The sequence below is a fragment of the Armigeres subalbatus genome, chromosome 3 (assembly GCF_024139115.2).
Source record: "Armigeres subalbatus isolate Guangzhou_Male chromosome 3, GZ_Asu_2, whole genome shotgun sequence".
In the NCBI taxonomy this organism is placed as follows: Eukaryota; Metazoa; Arthropoda; class Insecta; order Diptera; family Culicidae; genus Armigeres; species Armigeres subalbatus.
The window spans coordinates 337,706,301-337,723,862 of NC_085141.1; the positions used below are offsets into that span (position 1 = coordinate 337,706,301).

At 40.0% G+C, this 17,562-nt stretch overlaps 1 protein-coding gene across 8 annotated transcripts in view; it reads left to right on the plus strand.

The window, feature by feature from the left end:
* Nucleotides 1–17,562, plus strand: part of LOC134225797 (uncharacterized) — a 220,776-nt gene that overhangs the window by 156,347 nt on the left and 46,867 nt on the right. For 7 of the 8 annotated variants that reach the window (XM_062706148.1, XM_062706150.1, XM_062706149.1 and 4 more), the window contains one exon: nucleotides 15,607–17,375. In XM_062706148.1, coding sequence (XP_062562132.1) covers nucleotides 15,607–17,375 — 1,769 coding nt within the window. Of the gene's footprint in view, nucleotides 1–15,506; nucleotides 17,376–17,562 lie in introns of those variants that run through there. The other variant, XM_062706147.1, reaches the window with a different exon arrangement.

Below are 17,562 nucleotides of genomic sequence, written 5' to 3' on the forward strand. Positions count from 1 at the left end.
TTTCCTTTGATTCCTCGCGAAAAAGTCTCATTCATGTTCCAGATGAATAAAAAAAATTGCTGATTTCAGAGCGAACACTCGCGCGCTTCGCGGAAGCTATCTATCCGACGAGATCTAAAATCCAAATCGAAAAAAAACACCAGGTTATACAAAAATATATAGGGGAACGGTTTGGCACTTCATCTCATAGCTCCCATTTCCATCCCATAAAAAACAAAGCAATGAAAAGGAATTTGATTTTTTTATTTTTGTGATTTTTTTCAGCAGTGAGCACGCATGTTAGCAAAAAGAAGCGACAAGATTGGTGCTGTATTTATTTGTTTTGCGATGAGATTTTCAGTGAGATGGAAAACGGAACAGTTCCCCTAGAAGGCGAGAAAAATCGCTGCCCTGGCGGTCAGTAGAAGTATCCACCAATTCATGCAAATACTAGAATGGTGTGCTGGTAAGTCAACCAATGATGTCTGATGGAGGAATAATCACTTTTGCCAAATGCGCAACTGCTAGAACAATAAGAACGGCATCGCAGAAAAAAAAACAACATGGGACAACTATGCGTAGCGCGGCAGTATAGCTCCTTAGAGGCCATGCGCATGATTTACGGTTTGAAAAAATCAAAATAGGATGCACCAAGTTCTCCAAATTATTCTGGAGCTCAGACCAAAAAAGTCTACCACGTCAACTACCGTCGGTACAAAACCAATAGTACATCATTATGTTTATATGGGTCCTCAGAGGCGTATGATTTACGGTTTAGATATGTCCAACTCGTATGTAGTTCTCCAAATCATTCTGGAGTGCAGACCTAAAGGGTCTATTCCGTCACCAATGCGCAGTGCAATACCAATAGCACCCCATTGTGTCCATACCCGAGCAAAGTTTGAAATCAAATTGAAATCAAAATTTGCTGTCATGATGTCAATTATTTGATAACTCCAGTTGATCTCGTTTTGTATGGATTTACGGTTAACACAGCAGAAATGAGAGCATATTTTTACACTGTGGAATCACACTGAACACAAATTTTGCTGACAATGAAATCAACATGATTGCTAAGTTTGATATCAAAATGAGTATTAGATTAAATTATTCTTGTGAGAATTCATAACAACAACAGCAAATTTTGTTGGCAGGTTGCTTTTAATTTCCGTAAACAACTCACTTTAGATAAACGACAACATAATTTGATGTAAACCTGCTATCATTATGATAACTATGGAATGCATATTAAAAACATGTTTTGATAACAATTTTTATTAAAGAAAAATTGACATCAAATTTTGTTAACCGACTTTGCTCGGGTATAGATCCTCAGAGGCTAAGCGATTTAGAAATTTTCAAATAGGATGTTCTAAGTTCTCCAAATCATTCTGGAGTTTAGACCTAAAGGGTCTACCACGTCAACTACCGGTAGAAAACCAATGATACACCATTGTGTCCACATGGATGTATTACGATTAAGATATGTCCAAATTGGATGTAAAGTTTTCCAAATCATTCTGGAATTCATGCATGAAGGGTCTACCCCGTCAATTACACTCGGGACGATGTTTCCGTGGAGGTCCTCAGAGGCCACGCGTATGATTGCATTTAGATATGTCAAAGTCGGATGTTCAAAGTTCTACAAATCATTCTTGAGTTCAGACCTAAAAGGTCTACCACGTCATCTACGTTCGATACGCTACCAATAACACCTCATTGCGTCCCATAGGTCCTTAGAGGCCATTCGTATGATTTACGATTTAGATATGTTCAAATCGGATGTTATAAGTACTCCGTTTGCGTGGTAGACCTTTTAGGAATTAGGAAGATCTCCAGAATGATTTGGAGAACATAGAACATCATCACAAATTTTGACAGTATAACAAGCCCCATATGTGGAATAATTTCTAGTGAAAAAAAAAACAGTAATAAAATCGATGTTGGGTCGTATTATTTTGAACATTTTCTTCCCAAAAGTGGTCAACTGTCAATCCTTCTGCTGGTGATTATAAAATTTCCGGGTCAAAATGACCCACGAATCCGTAGGTGTGATTTTTTTAGGCATTGTTGAAGAGTAAATTAATGCTTAGAAAGTGCTTTGAAGAGATTCAATATTCATACGTTAATAAAAATATGTAGCTAATACAATGTATAAGTTTTTATACATATCATTAGGCACATGCTTTGACAAAAAAGTATTAGAAATCTTAATAGTAAATAACATTAAATTTTTAACGTGTGTATGGCAAATATTGGACTAAATCTTCGCTCAGGATCAATTGTGCTTTACACCAGTGGTTCAAAGCTAAACAATCAAATTGAAGCAGGCGTAACAAGTCCAGGGCTAAATATTTTGATTTCTATGGGCTCCGAGCTGAGGTTCTGCTTCTATTCTGGAATGCTCTAATCTATGTTAACGTCGAAATTGCAGGCATTCAAATATTTCATATTGTCAGATAGTCAAGCAGCATTGCATGCCTTGCCCGTCTAAACTTGTTTGGGAATGTGTTCAGTCACTTCAAACTTTGGCCAGTCCACAATAGGAAAAAAGGAGGTATTTTTGGCCAAAATTATGAATCCTGCAATAAATGGTGGAATACATCATAAAAACATAGATAGAAAAGAAAAATATATTTTCTGAGGCTTCAATGGGGTATGGGACCAATTTTCGGCACAGTATCAATTTTTGCCATATTCTACAAAACCAACCAAATTTGGTCAATTTTTGGCTAGCAATAAGCCTGTTTGATGCTAGATAAAATACTAATGGTTATATAAAGCTATTAACTGTATATTCGTGCCACAGACAAATGGACGCAACACAGATTTGCTAAAATGATCAAAAAAGCACTATTAGCTTCTGGTGTTGAAAATTCACTGAATAGAACTTATTAAACTAACAAAGGAGGGTAGATCAGATTCAATTATCAAATTGTGACATCAACGAAATAGAGTTAATTTATTTTCATTTATTTTTCATATATTTGATATCTTTCATAATTTAAAAAAGTTATTTTGTCAAGAGTTATTCATCACACTATCCATCCAACAAGTTATGACACTTTATGGTGAAATCTTTGATTCGCTTATATAATTAAGTAATGTCAAATTTGTATATTTTGGACCCTTCCTTTCAGCTTCTGCATATCAAATCAATGTCGACGATTCATATACTCAAAGGTAACAGATATTTAAGCTAGAACAAATTTTATTGAAAATCTTGTGTAAACTTTTGAACTGATATACGTTGACTCCCTACTGCCATCTTGTCAACTGATTGCAGAAGTACATACAGACGCAACTGATTAGCAATAGTCTAACGCAGCCATTACGTTTGACAGTCGCAATTAAGCTGCATTTCACATAGAAATGATCGTCGCGCCATCTCCAAACGATTGCCAATTGCATTCCAAACGCTTGATACATTGTTCACTTGATTGAACATATGTATGGTAATGAAATACTAGTTGCGGAAACACAATCATTTTTAATAAAATGACCAGGAATCTAACCTCATATCTTGTTGTTTATTCAATAGTTTACAATTACACATGACAATAGTTGGTCAGAAAACCTGTCTGCTAGTTTATCTTTTCGAAAACATACTCTTACCTCACGCGCACTTTTGCCCCACTCTACTCTATAGGTCATTTGATCGAATGTGTCATTTGACGTCTCACATCTCACTTCTCGCTGTGAAAAGTGAGAAATAAGAAGTAAAACGTCCCACTTTTCACTCCTCATCTCATACTTCTCACTGTGAAAAGACGTACAACTTCTCACTCCACAATACTCACTTTTCACAGTGAGAAGTGAGAGCCCTAGCAACATTTTGGTTTTATAATGGTTTTATAACAGTCTTGTAGAGTAAATTATGGTCTTCAAGAGCATCATAAAACTTGAAATGTTACTTGGGAGATGAGTAGTGAGAAGTGAGATGTCTCACTACTCACTTCGCGCTTCTCACTTTTTACTGTAAGAAGTGATAAATGAGGAGTGAGGAGTAGTGAGACGTCTGACTTCTCACTTCGCAATACTCACTTTTCACATTGAGAAGTGGGAAATAAGAAGTGAGACGTCTCAATTTTCACACCTCATTTCTCACTTTTCAAATAACCTATTCAGCCAAATGATCTTCTCGGCCATATAACCTATTCGGCCAAATGTCCTGTTCGGCCAAAAGTCCTATTCGGCCAAATTTTCTATTCGATCAAATGACCTATTCGGCTGGATGACCCGTTCGGTGAAAACACTTTCGGCCAGATAGGTTTTGACCTAGTGACATTCGGCCAAATAGACCGAATGGGTTTCGGCCAAACGACCCTTCCCCCACTACCGCCATCAGGGGTGATAATGGGCCATTGTTTCAACAACTAACAAGAGTGAGAATTTGCCACTGTTTCAACCACTTAGAATATGGGTATAACGCAGTGGTGCTTGTTGGCGTTCCTCTCCTTAATTCCCTTCTCACACAATAAAAATGAGCTTCATCCATACAGACTAGTATTTGGTCGAAAGCTTTCAAATGTACCCATCTGCTGAGAGTAATAAAACGGATATTAATATTAAAATCGCTCGGTACGAAACGATTACAGCAAAACAAAGGTGCGGGCCGCACTGTAATTTTACTTTGATCTAATCGTACGGAGTGAATTCAACACCAATACTCGTTTTAATATCCTCAGCTGATAGACACAGTTGAAAGCCTTCGTCCAAGTACCAACTTGTAAGGTGAATTTATTGTATGTTACTTGTCACTAAAGAACTAAGGATAAGAAAACTAAACCTTAAGAGACATTTTGGAACGATTTAGTTATCAGACATACAGACTGCATATTACTTAGAGCTATGGCCCAATCTCATCCAAGCCCGTTACCCCCGTTCACGGTCGCTGAGATGCTATTATTAGAAATAATAGGCTGTTTATTCGTACTATATAAACCATATTTAGGAAATGTGCTGCCCAAGGTAAAGGCCCTTGGATATTGTTGAACATTTCCCGCGCGCGAGAAATCACAGTTAAATTAATTAAAATGTCAAATCCTAATTAAAGCCCAGCCACAAGTGGGATTTAACGCAGTCAGTTCATCATTAATTAAATGACTAATCATGGCAGCATCAACCTGCTCTTTCTACACCACTCGTTCATCATTCCGTACCGAATGGTAATGATGATGTAGTCGGTGCAAATACGTTATACAAATGACTCGACCGAGCCATAAAAGGTGTTCTATTTATGCAACCAACAAATCAGTTCTTTAAGTGAAGCCAGGGGCCGCACCTATCAGTAAGTCATTGTAGATGTAAAACTAAATACGATTCGGAATTGAGAACCTCCGCACTGTGGTGCTGCTTTAACAATGAACTTGACATCACTCGTACCATACAAAAAGAGGCTTGGTCGGAGTGTCGATGAGAACGAATTGACTTCGTTTCTTTCAGACTACCTGTCTGAAAGGTTCCCAAAGAACTACAATTCTATTCACCTGCGATAACTACGATAAATAACTGTAAGGTACTCATAACGATTTGCGCGCCAATAATGTCGCACATGCACCAAAATTTAACCAGACCAAAACCGGAACGATAATTTCCATTGTTTTTATTCGCAACATTCATACCACTTCTATCCGGAATTCGATGAGTAAACCAGCTGACACAGTTAGATCCAATAATGGAGAAACGCATGACCTGCTGACTGACTGTCGTGAGTTCGTGACAATGACAATGAAACTTTTTGGTCAACCGTTTCGTGAATTAAGATCGCAATGAATGAAAATTTAATACTGTAGCAGCAGCAGGTGTCACGATAACGCTCAATGCTACGAGCGCAACCGGGCCGAAGGGGAATCCACTCTATAGGATGTCGTTATTTTAGCTTTTTGTTTCATATTTTTCTCGTTTGGCTTTTTATAATCTTGTCAGATGTGGTCATTATTTCGCCGCGCTTCTGTTAAAGTGAACAGTTTCCGCGGTGTAAAACCGCGGATATTTGCCATCATCATCATCATGATCATCAGCGTAGCGATACAGTTCAGAGGTATATCAAAACAATCGGAAATGGGGGCTGATGGGTCCGGTGAACGGTCGTCCGACTGTCGTACTGACCCAGTAACACAAACGCAATGCAATGCAATCAGCTTCGCCGTAACCGCGAAGCGGCGAAGCGAAACGAAGTGCACACCGCGCCGGAGTAATTTATTGAGACAATACGTTTGCGAAGAAATGCTGGTCCTAATAGGTGCTTCGGTGAAGCCACGGTCAACGGAGAGAAAGAGCGGATATTAAATTGTTGATCGCCGTCACTGGGGTGAACAGAGTTGCTTTTTTATTGGATGGAAACTATTTGCACAGATGACTGAATGCAATATTTTAGTTAAAGATTCGTTGAATTTTTATTCAACTGCTTCAAGCTCTAAGGTTGAACATTATTTGCCAAAAAAAAACTGTCTTTATAATTTTGAACTAATATTTCCCACACCTCTTTTTCATTGAGCTTTCAAATATTCTCATTGCCGATTCAACCAGCAGACACGATGTCTACTTTTTCGTTCAGTAAAGCCTCTATTTTGCAACCAACCCCATAGTTCAAACCCTCATCAATTCGGTTCCGTTCACTACCCACATGATTTGTGCACAACATTTGCAAGGGTGGATGTTGCGTAATAATATGCATCATCCAATGCATCTAAAATCTGTCGAAGCTAATGCTTCAAATGTGGGGCGGGCGTAGTTCAATTTAAAATGTCAATTCCCAACCTGCTTCGAGTGAATCGAACTTGAAAGACGATGCCAATGAATTGCAGACGAAGAACAATTCGATCCCTCTGCCGAAGATCGTATTACAGTAGACATGAATCGAATCGATATCAATTGCCGCCAATTTATTACCAATCAGTTTTGCATAAAGTGACTATTTGCATTCATTTGCGCTGGTTGGTTAGTGTCCGGATTGCACTCCACGCAACGGCCACTGTGGCTCGTTCACTTGCTCTTATATCAACAAAGTCAACAGCTAGCGAGATGAATGGTGATAGATACTTGAATTGAGGTTTTATTTCCCATCATCAGCACCTATTTTTAGTAGCGTGGAGAGTGGAAACCGAGAATGTGGGTAATTGAGTCATTATAGTTGGTTGATGGGGTGAATCATTGAACTTGGCCCTACTGCTGCTGGTTCTGTTTTAATTCTGTAGATCGAGAGGTTCGTTGTCTTACAGCATTTGAATTTTTTGTCATGAAATACGAACTCAATCGGATGTCCTTTGAAGGATTGGATAATGTTATATTGTGGCCCAGATTGAATAACGAGAGTATTTCGGGTACGAAAAATTTAACACGTCACACACAAATGTATGGGCAAGATCAGATATTTTAGCTCGTAAACAATAAACAATAAACAATAAACAATAAACAATAAACAATAAACAATAAACAATAAACAGTAAACAATAAACAATAAACAATAAACAATAAACAATAAACAATAAACAATAAACAATAAACAATAAACAATAAACAATAAACAATAAACAATAAACAATAAACAATAAACAATAAACAAAAAACAATAAACAATAAACAATAAACAATAAACAATAAACAATAAACAATAAACAATAAACAATAAACAATAAACAATAAACAATAAACAATAAACAATAAACAATAAACAATAAACAATAAACAATAAACAATAAACAATAAACAATAAACAATAAACAATAAACAATAAACAATAAACAATAAACAATAAACAATAAACAATAAACAATAAACAATAAACAATAAACAATAAACAATAAACAATAAACAATAAACAATAAACAATAAACAATAAACAATAAACAATAAACAATAAACAATAAACAATAAACAATAAACAATAAATAAACAATAAACAATAAACAATAAACAATAAACAATAAACAATAAACAATAAACAATAAACAATAAACAATAAACAATAAACAATAAACAATAAACAATAAACAATAAACAATAAACAATAAACAATAAACAATAAACAATAAACAATAAACAATAAACAATAAACAATAAACAATAAACAATAAACAATAAACAATAAACAATAAACAATAAACAATAAACAATAAACAATAAACAATAAACAATAAACAATAAACAATAAACAATAAACAATAAACAATAAACAATAAACAATAAACAATAAACAATAAACAATAAACAATAAACAATAAACAAAAAACAATAAACAATAAACAAGAAGAGAATCCTTTTCAGGATTCGAAGAGAATCCTTTTCAGGATTCGGACAGAATCCTTTTCAGGATTCGGACAGAATCCTTTTCAGGATTCGAACAGAATCCTTTTTTGGATTCGAACAGAATCCTTTTCAGGATTCGAACAGAATCCTTTTCAGGATTCGAACAGAATCCTTTTCAGGATTCGAACAGAATCCTTTTCAGGATTCGAACAGAATCTTTTTCAGGATTCGAACAGAATCTTTTTCAGGATTCGAACAGAATCCTTTTCAGGATTCGAAAAGTATCCTTTTCAGGATTCGAACAGAATCCTTTTCGTGATTCGAACAGAATCCTTTTCAGGATTCGAACAGAATCCTTTTCAGGATTCGAACAGAATCCTTTTCAGGATTCGAACAGAATCCTTTTCAGGATTCGAACAGAATCCTTTTCAGGATTCGAACAGAATCCTTTTCAGGATTTGAACAGAATCATTTTCAGGATTCGAACAGAATCCTTTTCAGGATTCGAACAGAATCCTTTTCAGGATTCGAACAGAATCCTTTTCAGGATTCGAACAGAATCCTTTTCAGGATTCGAACAGAATCCTTTTCAGGATTCGAACTAAATCCTTTTGAGGATTCGAACTGAATCCTTTTCAGGATTCGAACAGAATCCTTTTCAGGATTCGAACAGAATCCTTTTCAGGATTCGAACAGAATCCTTTTCAGGATTCGAACAGAATCCTTTTCAGGATTCCAACAGAATCCTTTTCAGGATTCGAACAGAATACGTTTCAGGATTCAAACAAAATCCTTTTCAGGATTCGAACAGAATCCTTTTCAGGATTCGAACAGAATCCTTTTCAGGATTCGAACAGAATCCTTTTCAGGATTCGAACAGAATCCTTTTCAGGATTCGAACAGAATCCTTTTCAGGATTCGAACAGAATCCTTTTCAGGATTCGAACAGAATCCTTTTCAGGATTCGAACAGAATCCTTTTCAGGATTCGTACAGAATCCTTTTTAGGATTCGAACAGAATCCTTTTCAGGATTCGAACAGAATCCTTTTCAGGATTCGAACAGAATCCTTTTCAGGATTCGAACAGAATCCTTTTCAGGATTCGAACAGAATCCTTTTCAGGATTCGAACAGAATCCTTTTCAGGATTCGAACAGAATCCTTTTCAGGATTCGAACAGAATCCTTTTCAGGATTCGAACAGAATCCTTTTCAGGATTCGAACAGAATCCTTTTCAGGATTCGAACAGAATCCCTTTTCAGGATTCGAACAGAATCCTTTTCAGGATTCGAACAAGAATCCTCGAAGAGAATCCTTTCCAGGATTCGAAGAGAATCCTTTCCAGGATTCGAAGAGAATCCTTTCCAGGATTCGAAGAGAATCCTTTCCAGGATTCGAAGAGAATCCTTTCCAGGGTTCGAAGAGAATCCTTTCCAGGATTCGAAGAGAATCCTTTCCAGGATTCGAAGAGAATCCTTTCCAGGATTCGAAGAGAATCCTTTCCAGGATTCGAAGAGAATCCTTTCCAGGATTCGAAGAGAATCCTTTCCAGGATTCGAAGAGAACTTTCCAGCATTCGAAGAGAATCCTTTCCAGGATTCGAAGAGAATCCTTTCCAGGATTCGAAGAGAATCCTTTCCAGGATTCGAAGAGAATCCTTTCCAGGATTCGAAGAGAATCCTTTCCAGGATTCGAAGAGAATCCTTTCCAGGATTCGAAGAGAATCCTTTCCAGGATGCGAAGGAGAATCCCTTCCGGGATTCGAAGAGAATCCCTTCCGGGATTCGAAGAGAATCCCTTCCGGGATTCGAAGAGAATCCCTTCCGGGATTCGAAGAGAATCCCTTCCGGGATTCGAAGAGAATCCCTTCCGGGATTCGAAGAGAATCCCTTCCGGGATTCGAAGAGAGTTCCTTCCAGGATTCGAAGAGAATCCCTTCCGGGATTCGAAGAGAATCCCTTCCGTGATTCGAAGAATCCTTACCAGGTATCGATGAGAGTCCATTCCAGGATTCGATGAGAATCCCTTCCGGGATTCGAAGAGAATCCCTTCCGGGATTCGAAGAAAATCCTTTCCAGGATTCGGAAAGAGAATCCTTTCCAGGATTCGAAGAGAACTTTCCAGGATTCGAAGAGATCCTTTCCAGGATTCGAAGAGAATCCTTTCCAGGATTCGAAGAGAATCCTTTCCAGGATTCGAAGAGAATCCTTTCCAGGATTCGAAGAGAATCCTTTCCAGGATTCGAAGAGAATCCTTTCCAGGATTCGAAGAGAATCCTTTCCAGGATTCGAAGAGAATCCTTTCCAGGATTCGAAGAGAATCCTTTCCAGGATTCGAAGAGAATCCTTTCCAGGATTCGAAGAGAATCCTTCCAGGATTCGAAGAGAATCCTTTCCAGGATTCGAAGAGAATCCTTTCCAGGATTCGAAGAGAATCCTTTCCAGGATTCGAAGAGAATCCTTTCCAGGATTCGAAGAGAATCCTTTCCAGGATTCGAAGAGAATCCTTTCCAGGATTCGAAGAGAATCCTTTCCAGGATTCGAAGAGAATCCTTTCCAGGATTCGAAGAGAATCCTTTCCAGGATTCGAAGAGAATCCTTTCCAGGATTCGAAGAGAATCCTTTCCAGGATTCGAAGAGAATCCTTTCCAGGATTCGAAGAGAATCCTTTCCAGGATTCGAAGAGAATCCTTTCCAGGATTCGAAGAGAATCCTTTCCAGGATTCGAAGAGAATCCTTTCCAGGATTCGAAGAGAATCCTTTCCAGGATTCGAAGAGAATCCTTTCCAGGATTCGAAGAGAATCCTTTCCAGGATTCGAAGAGAATCCTTTCCAGGATTCGAAGAGAATCCTTTCCAGGATTCGGAAGAGAATTCTTTCCAGGATTCGAAGAGAATCCTTTCCAGGATTCGAAGAGAATCCTTTCCAGGATTCGAAGAGGATCCTCTCCAGGATTCGAAGAGAATCCTTTCCAGGATCTCGAAGAGAATCCTTTCCAGGATTCGAAGAGAACTTTCCAGGATGCGAAGAGAATCCTTTCCAGGAATCGAATAGAATCCTTTCCAGGATGCGAAGAGAATCCTTTCCAGGATTCGAAGAGAATCCTTTCCAGGATTCGAAGAGAATCCTTTCCAGGATTCGAAGAGAATCCTTTCCAGGATTCGAAGAGAATCCTTTCCAGGATTCGAAGAGAATCCTTTCCAGGATTCGAACAGCATCCTTTCCAGGATTCGAAGAGAATCCTTTCCAGGATTCGAAGAGAATCCTTTCCAGGATTCGAAGAGAATCCTTTCCAGGATTCGAAGAGAATCCTTTCCAGGATTCGAAGAGAATCCTTTCCAGGATTCGAAGAGAATCCTTTCCAGGATTCGAAGAGAATCCTTTCCAGGATTCGAAGAGAATCCTTTCCAGAAGTCGATGAAAATCCTTTCCAGGATTCGAGAAGAATCCACTCCCGGATTCGAAGTAAATCCTTTCCAGGATTCGAAGAGAATCCTTTCCAGGATTCGAAGAGAATCCTTTCCAGGATTCGAAGAGAATCCTTTCCAGGATTCGAAAAGAATCCTTTCCAGGATTCGAATAGAATCCTTTCCAGGATTCGAAGAGAATCCTTTCCAGGATTCCAAGGGAATCCTTTCCAGGATCCGAAGAGAAAGCGCTCCAGGATTCGAAAAGAATCCTTTCCAGGGTTCGAAGAGAATCCTTTCCAGGTTTCAAACAGAATCCTTTCCAGGATTCGAACAGAATCCTTTCCAGGATTCGAAGAGAATCCTTTCCAGGATTCGAAGAGAATCGTTTCCAGGATTCGAACAGAATCCTTTTCAGGATTCGAACAGAATCTTTTCCAGGATTGAAAGAGAATCCTTTCCAGGATTCGAAGAGAATCCTTTTCAGGATTCGTACAGAATCCTTTTCAGGATTCGAACAGAATCCTTTCCAGGATTCAGAGAACTTTCCAGGATTCGAAGAGAATCCTTTCCAGGATTCGAAGAGAATCCTTTCCAGGATTCGAAGAGAATCCTTTCCAGGATTCGAAGAGAATCCTTTCCAGGATTCGAAGAGAATCCTTTCCAGGATTCGAAGAGAATCCTTTCCAGGATTCGAAGAGAATCCTTTCCAGGATTCGAAGAGAATCCCTTCCGGGATTCGAAGAGAATCCCTTCCGGGATTCGAAGAGAGTTCCTTCCAGGATTCGAAGAGAATCCCTTCCGGGATTCGAAGAGAATCCCTTCCGGGATTCGAAGAGAATCCCTTCCGGGATTCGAAGAGAATCCCTTCCGGGATTCGAAGAGAATCCCTTCCGGGATTCGGGGAGAATCCCTTCCAGGATTCGAAGAGAATCCTTTCCAGGATTCGGAAGAGAATCCTTTCCAGGATTCGAAGAGAATCCTTTCCAGGATTCGAAGAGAATCCTTTCCAGGATTCGAAGAGAATCCTTTCCAGGATTCGAAGAGAATCCTTTCCAGGATTCGAAGAGAATCCTTTCCAGGATTCGAAGAGAATCCTTTCCAGGATTCGAAGAGAATCCTTTCCAGGATTCGAAGAGAATCCTTTCCAGGATTCGAAGAGAATCCTTTCCAGGATTCGAAGAGAATCCTTTCCAGGATTCGGAAGAGAATCCTTTCCAGGATTCGAAGAGAATCCTTTCCAGGATTCGAAGAATCCTTTCCAGGATTCGAAGAGAATCCTTTCCAGGATTCGAAGAGCACCATCCTTTCCAGGATTCGGAAGAGAACTTTCCAGGATTCGAAGAGAATCCTTTCCAGGATTCGAAGAATCCTTTCCAGGATTCGAAGAGAATCCTTTCCAGGATTCGGAAGAGAATCCTTTTCAGGATTCGAAGAGAATCCTTTTCAGGATTCGAAGAGAATCCTTTCCAGGATTCGAAGAGAATCCTTTCCGGGATTCGAAGAGAACCCTTTTCAGGATTCGAAGAGAATCCTTTCCAGGATTCGGAAGAGAATCCTTTCCAGGATTCGAAGAGAATCCTTTCCAGGATTCGAAGAGAATCCTTTCCAGGATTCGGAAGAGAATCCTTTCCAGGATTCGAAGAATCCTTTCCAGGATTCGGAAAGAGAATCCTTTCCAGGATTCGAAGAGAATCCTTTCCAGGATTCGAAGAGAATCCTTTCCAGGATTCGAAGAGAATCCTTTCCAGGATTCGAAGAGAATCCTTTCCAGGATTCGAAGAGAGTCCTTTCCAGGATTCGAAGAGAATCCTTTCCAGGATTCGAAGAGAATCCTTTCCAGGATTCGAAGAGAATCCTTTCTAAGATTCGAAGAGAATCCTTTCCAGGATTCGAAGAGAATCCTTTCCAGGATTCGAAGAGAATCCTTTCCAGGATTCGAAGAGAATCCTTTCCAGGATTCGAAGAGAATCCTTTCCAGGATTCGAAGAGAATCCTTTCCAGGATTCGAAGAGAATCCTTTCCAGGATTCGAAGAGAATCCTTTCCAGGATTCGAAGAGAATCCTTTCCAGGATCCGAAGAGAATCCTTTCCAGGATTCGAAGAGAGTCCTTTCCAGGATTCGAAGAGAATCCTTTTCAGGATTCGAAGAGAATCCTTTTCAGGATTCGAAGAGAATCCTTTCCAAGATTCGAAGAGAATCCTTTTCAGGATTCGAAGAGAATCCTTTCCAGGATTCGAAGAGAATCCTTTTCAGTATTCGAGGAGATTTCTTTTCAGGATTTTAGAGAATTCTTTCCAGGATTCGAAGAAATTCCTTTCCAGGATTTGAAGAAATTCCTTTCCAGGATTCGAAGAGAATCCTTTCCAGGATTCGAAGAGAATCGCTTTCCAGGACTCGAATGATAATCCTTTCCAGAACTCGAATGATAATCCTTTCCAGGATTCGATTGAGATTCCTCTCCAGGATTCAAATGAGAATCTTTTCAAGCTAATCCTTTAAAGGATTTAAATAGAACCTTCTCAGGTTTCAATATGAATTCTTTCCAGGATTTGAATTGAATATTCTAGAATATTTTAAGCTTTTTTGTTAGGAAAAAATGTCGTACAAGATAATTATAACGGAATTTTATCAATCATTGTTATAAATCACTGAGGTTGTTACGATTTTTTTACGATTCTAGGTATTTTGCTTTTCTTCGCGGGAGAGTTCCAATATTTGACAAAATTCTATGCTTGCAATACCAATTTATGTTGGACTAGAGATGAGCCAGCCTAGGGATGCAAGGTATAAAAAGCATCGAATATTTATACCCTTCAACTCATTAATGCTGGTTCCATTGATTATTCATTTACGCAATATCAACTACAAACTTGAGTTTATGGACCTGAAGCCCTTAAATGCTACTGATTGCCACACCTTTTTCTTAAATTGTGCAAGTATGCGCCAAATTGAATGTTGCACAATTCCATTGTCATTCAATTGACTCACCCACACGATGCTTCCTTCTACTAAATCATATGCACTTGCTATTTTTGTATTATGGGTCTATGCTCCCACTCACCGACGTACGCTCGCTAATCTTTCCCCACAGGGCGAATAGCAATTCATCACATTCGTCTAATAAAGTGCATCAAATTGAATTTGCCGCAACTGCTGACTTACGACTTACTGCTGAGTGAGTGACTTCAGTTGAATGCTAATGTTCTGCCGCTTGGGGGCTCACATGACACTTGTATCACGACGATGCACACATTACGGTATTGTATGGCTGCGCAAAAAAAAACCTCTCAATGGTTTGTCAGTTAAGGGATTTACATCCATGATGACGACCACATCCAGATCAGGTTGACGAAAAGCAAACGTCTCGCGCTCATGTGCTGCACGTAGTAGATTCCGAATAGGGAAAGATCTCTCCCACGTTCTTTCGTCAGCTCGACCGCACCGCACCCGCCGTGTGCGCTACGGGCCACTTGGAACGAATAAAGTCAGTTATTCACGGTATTATGTGCGGGTGTGCGGTATACTGAAAATTCTGTAAAATCTAATTGCGTTTCAAACCTCATTTTTTTTAATACTTTTTATAATTTCAAGGTTGGTGCATTGTCGAGGATTCCAAGGATGACAGGATTCATAAAAAAGATAATACACCAAGGCACAAATAAAAGATGACGTCCTTTGCTCACCTACCGTGATATTATATTATAATCAGTAGAAACAAATCGTAAACATTATTTGTTTTCATATCTTTACTTTTTTAAAATTATTTTTTTATTTCAGTATGTCCTCTCCATATCGCTTACCCTTTGTTTCTGCCCGCCATCATTTCCCCTTTTTAGTCGGCCTTCTGCATATTGCATTTGCTCGGTTGATGGTGTCTTATTTGATCGTTCGTGGCTTTAGGCGAGCAATGATTTCAATTAATTTCAATAATAATTCTCTTTCATCTCTGTCTCCGATCCCATTTACAGATGTAACGGGCATCTCGCAGAAGTGGAACAAGCTGCGTCGTCGCTGTGCATCGTTTAAAACAGTCTCAGGTCCAGCGTCACTCGATTCAGACACCAACTTTATTCTGGCCGAGCATCCGGCCCACTACCAGATCATAGCGGCCGGTCCAGTTCCGGTTCAAGTTCAACAGCAACAGCAGCCCCATCATCATCACCACCACCACGGTCACAATCGACATCATCATCATCATCACCACCATCACCATCAACATGACCACGAGCGCCATCTAGCGGATCAAGCGCACTTTGCACATCTTCACGATCCGAACTGGGAGCTGAGACATTCCAGCTCCAGCTCGACGTCCACATCTTCCTCCACGATTGGGCCTCCTCCGATCTATGCTGCGGAAGAGTACTGGCAAATCCACGAAAGAGATGTGAAACTGTGGCGGCTCGGAGCTCATCAAACGTACGCCCATAGGATCAGAGTGACACCCAACCAGCGGCGCAGTGCCCATAGTATCGATTGGGAGTACAACGTGCACAAATATGAAAACATGGTTGACCACACCCAAGTTTCCCCTGCTCGACTTTTTCGACACGAAAAACTCCAGTATTACGATGAAGTGTCCAGTGCTAAGAAGAAAAACTCCATCGGTGCTAGTGAAAGTGAGAGTGGAATAAAAATTGCCAAAGAGATCAAACTGCCTAGTCTGAAAACTTTCAAGTCGGCGTCTATGCGTCTGCCCGGTCAAAAGTCTTCCATAAATGAGGTGCAACAACTGCTTAGAAGTAAGTTCAATCGAATTCATGCAGGTCTCCGCAAAAGACGAGCACTTTCCGTTCAGGAAGTGTTCCAAATGCCCGCGCAGACCACCCCTACGAAGCCAACTTTCTACGTTCCTTCACCGCTGGTCGGTGAGCGAAACCCTCACAACCCATCCCGATACGAAGAAGATCCTAACGAAGATGAGGACGGTCCTCTCAGCTTACCGTACATCAACGAAACCCTCTTCAAAGTGGACGATTCCAATGTTAACCTGCGAGATCGATCACTTAGCCCGCGAAAAGAACGCACCAAAACCTGGTACCGCAACATCGATCTCAACGCACCCGCCCAAAAGTCCGATCAGGACGCATCGAAGCCAAAACCCTCCGCCAAACCATCCATTCCCGTCACTGAAGACGATCAGCCTGAAACACCCAAAGAGAAACCCAGCTTCGCTATCGGAGGTCGCGTTTCGTTACGCGAGCGCGTCGAAAACATGAACCTCAACCGACTTCGATCCAAAACTTCCACCAACGGCACCTCGCCTAGTCCGGTGCCCAGAAAGCCAAACGAACAGCGCAAAATTCGTCCCCGAAGCCATTCCCCGCTCAGAAATATCAAAATTAATCTGTCCAGTATCGGAATTGGGACACCTACCGGTGAATCGACGCCAAAACCCAAACGGGACTCAATTGGCCTACTTGGCCGACTGAACCGCATGATGCACGGCGGTAGCAGTCCCTCGCCGGAAAAGTCCAACCGTGTCACTGCCAAAGATGGCACCACCGTAAACGGCGGTACGGCGGTGGCACGTTCGACAACAAAAACCGACAGTGGCGATTCTAACGGCTCGGCTGCCAAAACTAATGCCACTGGTGGTGCGCCTTCCGTTAGCTACAGCGGCAATGTTAGTAAACAGTCCACCATCCAGAAGTTGTCCCAGCTTAGCAGTGGGAATCGACGGGACTTAGCGGCCCAAACGGAAACCAACGGCATCGGACGTGACCGGAAATCTAAGCAGGTATGTGATGGTTTAGAATTTAGATGGTAGTCTGTTTATGATTGGTGACAATAAAACCGATGGAATTTCCTGGAAATTGTTGCCCGTAAGAGTAGCATAAACGGCAACGAAATTAATTTCCTAATAATATTATACTCATATAGGGTTTGAATGCTAGGAACAAAACCCGATATTTGATACTGAAATC